This window comes from Hippichthys cyanospilos, chromosome 20, assembly GCF_059441005.1.
Source record: "Hippichthys cyanospilos isolate Australia breed blue-spotted pipefish chromosome 20, RoL_Hcya_1.0, whole genome shotgun sequence".
In the NCBI taxonomy this organism is placed as follows: domain Eukaryota; kingdom Metazoa; phylum Chordata; class Actinopteri; order Syngnathiformes; family Syngnathidae; genus Hippichthys; species Hippichthys cyanospilos.
The window spans coordinates 2,420,001-2,428,057 of NC_142388.1; the positions used below are offsets into that span (position 1 = coordinate 2,420,001).

The 8,057-nt window shown below is 45.5% G+C and overlaps 1 protein-coding gene across 1 annotated transcript in view; it reads left to right on the forward strand.

The window, feature by feature from the left end:
• Positions 1–2,841, forward strand: part of LOC148406940 (uncharacterized) — a 4,462-nt gene extending 1,621 nt beyond the window's left edge. The window contains exons 2-5 of the mRNA XM_088403085.1: positions 669–905; positions 1,094–1,173; positions 1,263–1,980; positions 2,061–2,841. Coding sequence (XP_088259211.1) covers positions 669–905; positions 1,094–1,173; positions 1,263–1,980; positions 2,061–2,315 — 1,290 coding nt within the window. The 3' untranslated portion in view covers positions 2,316–2,841. The remainder of the gene's footprint in view (positions 1–668; positions 906–1,093; positions 1,174–1,262; positions 1,981–2,060) is intronic.
• The last annotated feature ends 5,216 nt before the right edge of the window (positions 2,842–8,057 follow it).

Here is an 8,057-nt window from a genome sequence, read left to right on the forward strand (position 1 = left end):
ATATTATAGTTTAAATATATTGCTTTGTATTTTATATATAGCAATTATATAGCTATATAGCAATTTCCTTAAAACTGCAAGGAATTGTGAATTTTTTCAATCTTCTAATATCTAGTTCCAAATCGGGAACTGGCCACAAGCAGGCAGCTGATATTGATATCGGCCACCGTTGCGAGTCCTGATACTTTGAAATAGCAATGGTATCAGCACAATATAGTACCTGGTATTGGTATTCTTCTATCCCTAAATCAAATAAATACACAAGTAAATATTTCCAACACTATCCACAAAGTGAAGTCAATAAATGAATCGTGCAATTTAACTGAAACACGCGATCGTATAAACAACCCGCCGTAATTCAACCGTGTCTATATCTTGTCTCCAGTGTGCGCTCATTTAAGCGGTATGCACTGTTTGTGTGTGCCCTATTAACACGTGGCCACTCGTCTCGCAGCAATGATATAGACAAATGTTCACAGGATAATTAAACAACGTGCTGACAGACGTGCTAAACGCCATCAGACTCACACGCACGTACTTTGAAAGGCGATACCGCCGAAAGTATGTTTGTTGCCATGTAGGATATACCGCGCGGGGATACGACGGGCCGAGTGGCGATATTGGCGTTATCAAAAAAGAAGTCATCCATGTTCTGTTCCTCCTTTCAGCTGTACAAGGAGGTCCAGGCGCGTAGGGGAGGAAACGGCGTCACCGTGGACAACCGCAATATCTACGATGGATTCGGGGATTATGGCAACGGCGTTTGTATCCCTGCCCGTCAAAGCAACGGGCGCAGCTACCCCGCCGGCCACCGGAACGGCGTTTCGGAGATCGGGGACTTACTGCAGGACTACCTGGGCCACGGGAAGCGCATGAATCGGAAGAACAACGGCGCCCGTCACGTGGTGAGTACAAAAACGTAAACTTGAAAAGGCTCCAAGTGCGAGCGTTAAAAAGAGGTCGTATAATTATCCAAACATGATGTCGATGAAAAAGAATGAGGTCATCGCTCCCAAAGTAGCGCACTTATTTAAAGCCTTGACTGACAGTTGCAGGTAGACTATTTTAAAAGGCGTGCTTGCGTTTCTTTCAGCACTTCAGTGACACCATTAAAGTGAGTCAGGATTTCCCGGCGTACCAGGACGAGAGCGCAAGACGAAAAGGAAATCAAAGGTACAGGAGATATACCTCGAAACCAGCCGTGAAAGCCCATAACATTTTGCCGACAACATAAAATTCCAAATTTTCCGTTTTCACTTCAGGGTGGGACATGAGCAGTTTCTCGGAAGTTTTGAAGAACTGCAAAACCGAAAGAACCGAGCGCCTCATGCAAAGAGTCCTGACATAGAGTACTCCAGTGCCAAGCCCCCTCTGGGACAGAAAGAAGCCGCATCGCCGCCGCGATCCGGCGTGACAGCGGAGTCACCGACGCCAGAAAGAAAGTCCTACGGTTCTAGTGTGCTGGGTGACAAGAAGTGCGGCAGCCCCTCCATCCTCAGGAGGTTTGGGGAGATGCTGCAGGAGAACGAGGGCAAAACACTCACAGACGAGGGCGTGGTGACGTCCGAAGTAAAGTGCCTCAGTCCCGGGTGCCAGCGTAAGGGCGCCGCATCAGGACCCGGCAAAACCCCCCTCCTAAAATGCAACTCCGAAGCGGAGCACAGGGGATCGGACCCCGCCAGACCCCACCACAAAGATCAGCGAGGCAGACCCGAGCCAAGGTCGCAGATCCCCGGTAGCCCGAAGACCAGGCCCAGGTCCAACAGCGCAGCCAACAGGGACAGATCGAGGAAGCCGGCGTCCCATCAGGGGGAGCGCAACATGGACTACAGGGTCCAGAGGGGCAGGTTGCGGGGTCAGTCTGAGCTTCCTGTTTGCGGAAGAGACGACGGCCTCATAGAGTTGCTGGACATGTTGGAGATCCAACACGAGTACTCTTCCAGACCTGGATACACGGTTTACAAGATGGATTCACAGCAGGTACGCTTCTCATACAAGTGACTTAAGCACCCGTCCTCGCACCGTCCTTCCTGACCAGAACTTCCTCCCCTCCCATTCAGGTAAATCAACTTCATTGGTCCTCCGAGCCCAAGGCGAGTTTTTCCCGACCCGCCCGGCCGGCCAACCAGCGTCCGCCCTCCAGATGGGCAAGCAGAACACAGAGCGCCACGATGGCCGCCCCGTCGGGTCCCCACTACCGACCTCCAAGTCCTCTCGTTCGCCCGCCTACCCCTAAGACCAGAACCCAAAGCCCGGCCCTCAAGCACCGACCGGCCGCTTGCTACGCGCGCCCTGCTGAGACGGTCATCATGTGATAGCGTTACATTTTCAGAGACTTTCCATCCATCCCACATTCTGTGTAAATATTATGGACTGTGCTACGAGGGCTATGGGGTCCGCCTTGCATACGGAACGCCTTTTGAGAATTGAAATTCTAGCTTCATGTCCATGTTCTAATACACAGGCAAACTAGGTATCAAAAATATACTCAAACGGCGTCCCGTATTTGAGAGACATCCGACATTATCCATCCTTCCGTGGTTTTGCACTTGGTCAACATGTTAGCATTTTATTTAGTCGCTCCTTCCCTTTTACCCGCTTTCCAACCTTTTTTTCTTTTGTTAAATTTTAATTTTATCGATGTGCTCGGCAATATTGCATGCAGCCCAAGTTTTAAGGGCAGCAATGTGCTGTTAACATAACAGTGTGACTTCCGATTTTACGTTGTCAATGTATACATTTACAGTGTTTAATATGTCCAAACTACCCATGTGATGAAAGACTATCGTATGCCTTCATGTATTTTTTTTCTTCTTGATAATAAATATGATAGTGATTTGACGACGAGGCTTTCTATTTAGCGACATTACGTCAATCTCACGAACAGAGGTATGAGGGCCGTGCGGATAAAGACAAAAATGAGAAAATAAACGGGCACGGGGACAACATGCAAACTTCGCGCAGAAAAGGCAGAGCCACAAGCGAACCCGAGACTTCTGAGGCGGACGTGATAACCAGACTTCTATTCTACCACGCCAGATTTTAGACCCGCTAACTTTCACACTCACAGCTGAAAGGGAGCGGAGCGAAATTCAAATGGTGGCGCGTGCACGGAAACCCTGGGCCCCCTCCATGTCAGTCAAGCTGCTGGCGCCGTGTGGCAACACGAGACGAAAATAGCAAGCGTGACGTGTGTTTCGGGGCCAGAAATCTTAGCCTGCTCGCATGGAAGGGTGGTATAAATAAAAAGTGTGAGGGTGTGAGGGGGACTTTGCATCCTCATTGGCTGCTTGTATCTGGTTAAATAAATACAACGCGTCCAAAGTGAAAACTATTTTAAAGGTGAAGGATGTTACTGCAAAGTACGACTGTTTACTGCAATCTTTTCCACCTCATAAGTAGGAATCTGAAAATATTTTCCAACTTCACCCAAGTGTCCATCTTAGAGGTTGGCACCCCTTGGGGGTGGGGGTATTTTAACGAGGAGTCCCAACGGCCCTTCTCGCCACTCATCTCCCCTCATTTGACCCTCTGGCCGTTCTTGGAAAGCTGACAGCATGTAGTGTTTTCGCCACTGTCATTCCGACATCTGAAGTTAAATGAAGAAAATAAATGAAAAACACGTATAATCAACAAAAAAAATACATATATTTTTAAGAAGTAACATTTCGGTTTAGTGGTGTTCATTTAGTGTGTTCTCATTTATTGCGGGTGTTAAAATAATAATAATAAAAAAATAAAAAAAAAAAAGAGTCCGTTGAAGTAGAAATTGAACGTTTTAGCTTGGTAGAATTTTTTTTTTTTTTTTTTAATTGACATTTGACGGTCTAAAAATGGCAAGAACATTTGTGATGTAATCCTGCAAGAAAACAAGTTATCGTTGTAAATTAAATCCGCGATAGTGAAGGGAAAGAAGGTAGTAAAGCCGCAACAACCGAACTGCAGCGTAGCGAGGAACTATAAATAAAAAAAAAATCCCCTTTTCAAATCGGTTTTCATTACGTTGCGGTATTACAACAGCATATATTTTTCTGAAGTACAAAATTACAAAACGGTAGTTTTTTAATGAAAACACTGCATAGATTTTTGTCATTTAGTATCAGGGGCACGAATTCTTTATAGGCAGCGGAATTAATTTACATGGATATTGCTGGGTTATTTTTGATCTCAGTAAGCATTGTGACTAAGGAAACAAATTCAAACGTTATCTCAAGGTATCCCTGTGCTTTAGTTATTTTTGTGGTTGGGGCATTAATGGTCAAAAAGGCATGGAAAAACATGCTCTTGCACCCTATTGGCATGCCACATCATAAACAATGCAAACCACACTAAAGTTGATCTCGCCGTGAGCCCTCAAAGTGAGAGATTGAATGCCAGGCTGGTGCCAGGCAGACTCCACAGTCTCTATTCAAGTGGCTATCATATCTTCAGCGCCTTCGTGATAACGGCCACGACATCTGTCGGGCGTGAGATCTGGACGGCCGGCGTTACGTCTCCTCGCCGATCCCGCGCTCTCACTTCTCAGCAGTCCACCTGCCTTGGCCCCCTCTGAACACCGTGGCCCAGATCTTACATTCAAATCTTGCTCGCGAGTCAAGTCACCAAAACAGACAGGAAAAGACAGGGCGCGCCAAAGTTGGGATGTTTCAGTGGCGGATACGTTTGAAAAGGCCACCATTGAACGATGAATGCCCTTTTTTTCTGCAAAGTGTACAAGATCCAAGATAGTCCAGTCCTCTCGCTCCACCTGCCCAAACTGACTTCCTATCTCAAATGGCCGTCGATGATTATGAGAGGTAGGCCCGTCAAGAAAAGCCGAGAGGTCCACAAAGGGATCTTAAGACTTTCTGGCCTGTCGGTTAAAATAGAAAACATCCCCCCCCCCGTTTGAAAAATGACCCGTCTCGGATCATCTTTCAAAACAACACGGTCCCGAGGGGACGGTGCGGGGTTGATCTCGTTGGATTAGCCGGTGTTGCCCGGCAGAAGCGTCCCAGGCTACTTTGTCATGTGACGAATGACCAATTTGAATTTGGATGGCGGAGAGCGGCTGTGATGATGTGTGGCTCCTCACACATTTAGCTCGGGGGAATTGAGCACACCAAAGAATTGTGACGGGCGCGGCAGTCGGGGCGCTTTGTTAATAGACGTGTGATATCGCTGGGGTGTTCGCGGACCAAAGCGCGCGTGACATTAACATGCCATTCATTATGGATATCATGGCGTCAAGATGGTTCGACTTTTAATGTCTGTGTCAAGATCACGAACGAGAACCGCCAGATTGATTCGGCCTCTTTGGGACATTGTGACCTTCCCTCGCTCTGCGTCTTCCTGTCAATCTACAGCCTGGCACCCGTCATCTCGTCGGAACCAGTTATGACCGTGAGGTCACAGGTAGCCACATGGAAACATTTTGTGATAATGCAGACCCGCTTCCAGCAGAATAAGGCTTCATAGCTGTGTATTTCTGACAGGAAGTAAAAGTTGAATGGAAATCAAGCAGTCTTCAGTAAGACTGTAAGCAGTAATCACTATTAGCATAGTGAGCATTAAAGATAGAAGAACCGAGCAAATGTTCTCAACTAACTTTTACAGAAGTGTCCAAGTGGAAACTTGTGAAATATTTCAAGGTCCATGCCCCATCAAGTTGAGATGTTGTGAAATATTGGAATCATTTAATACGAGTCTTTTGCAGTGTCCTACTTTGAGCTAGGATGACATCAACATTCCCGACTCAGAACTTGAGCTTTCAGGACAATTAAGTGCTACAGGCTCCTAAAACTGGAAGACCAGCTTTAAAGCAAAAAAAACAAACCAAGACAGCTGGTTCCTAGTTTGCTTTTAAGCAAAGTAAATCTTCAAATCTGTCATGACCAAGGAAAAAAAAAGTCTCCTTTTTCCTTCAATTGTTCAAATACTGAATCGTTTCATTGCTGAAGGCTCGCGCTCAAGTGGTGAGGAGTACGCCAGGGACGGTGCGAACTTAATACAGTCTCTAATTCACTTTGGAATTTGATGTTGGAGGCTCGGATAAAAGCTGGCGTACGGCCTCAATGACGGAATGACCAACCCTTTCGCACGGCTGGCTACTAGAGTAAACAAGAACCACTGATTTGTCTGCTTTGGAAATAGTGCCAATCATGTGGAAACTTACTTCTTGCAATTACACCAAAAGCAACTGTTAAACATTTTTTTTCCGGACTCGGCAGTGTACAATTGCACAGGTTCCTGGCGCTAAAAAGTTATTCTGAGCTCAACAAGACGATAAACTATCAAATTCCAAGTGCTTATGCGGCCGAAACTAGAGCATTTATTATGGTTTTTGAAACCAATGTATGAAAAGTTTTGCTGAGGTCTGCGTGAAGGCCATAAGCTAATAAATCCCTGTTATCAACTCATGCAAATCTCGCCACCCATTTTGTTTTCAGAAAAGAGCTAAGCATACCATAAGACTACGCACACGACCTCACAAACAGCACGATGATGAAAAAAAAACAACTTTTCAAGCAGTTACCTGAATGAATGCATTCTGCTGGAGGCATTGCAGTGAACCTTCAAGTGAAACAATACCACGCACTAAAATTGGGGCTCTTACGCAACATAGCTACAGGTCCAAATGACATATGTTGCTAATTATATTAATGCTACCTTGCCTGAAGATATATAAGAATAATGTATCAGAGAAGGCAAACATGAGGCGGCAGAACCCGGCAGGGGTCCTACCCAGATGATATCAGCACCGCGTTGTTCTAAATCCAGCAACTGTAAATACTTAGTTTGACAGATTGATGGCACGCATGAAAATATGACGCCGCCAAACACACACAGTTAGTGTCATTTAGCACAGCGGACCACTCCCACTGTTCCTCCAACAAGTCCATGTTCCGTGCCAAAGAACAGATACGCTATGTACTGATGCTACCAAACTATGGGGATATTCACATAACTCGTGGAAGTAATCTGCTCTTGATTACTCTGCTCGATCAAACAGTTTCAGGAAGAACGATAGAGCTTCACTTAAAAAAAAATAGAATTATATGTTCGTTACCATTATATGCTTTATTACAAGTTTAAATAACGTGTAAATAACATTCAAAGTATAAGACATTGGCATAGGGTTTCGTAATTGTTTTCCCTAATGTATCAATTACGAGCCTGAAGTTCATCACATTACAGTTCAAACTGTTTGTGATGCGTTTCCACTAAATCAGGCTCATGTCTCCTTGAGATGTTGAAATTATGATTCTACACTTGATTGAAATGATGTAACAATACATGCGCATAGCTCAGAAATTGACAGTTGCGGCAATTTGAATGTTGTTGTAGTAGAAATCAATAGTTTTGAGAAAAACGCATTTCAAGAATGATGCATTATCTCCTAATCTCTTATTTCCATACACTTCGATTACAATTTGGTTCTTTTGGCTGCTGGGAGGTCACAGTGGAGACCTTGAGCACCTTAAGGTTTTGTAAAAATCCCAAAATGGACGTCAATACCTCAAAGCTAATCTCTGCAACATGCGCCTGGTTTTGTGAGAACGCATGAGAACTTGCGAGAACTGCTTGTCTAAATCAGTCCTCCTCAAATAGTGAGGTGGGATGAGGCGCATATGACCAGGGACCAGGCTTTGTTTGCTTTTGCAGCGTGAAGTGTAATTGCACATCCGCGGCACTTTTTAAAAGGCTATATGAAGCTACTCATTGCTTCTGCACAAGGTTCTTTATCGCATCAACATGCCACAAAATGAAGGCAGAAGACAACTTTTGGCTGAATGAAGCTCCCCTACTCACCTCGGCAGAGGTCCAAGCTTCCAAGGACGCTTTTATTTTAGTTTACTGAATTCATTGCAAAGCCGCGCACCATAGTTTTTGATCCTACAGAACGCACGTGGCCCAGAATACGCGTTGCCGTCACCGTGGCCCAATCTGCGCGCGCTACGACCAGAATATCATCTTTAAGATTCGGGATGTCATCATAGCCGTGATGCATCGCCGTTAAAAATGGTTCGGTAGCGGGCGGCTTAGCGAGGCACGTCACTTGATAGGCGCTGATGCCG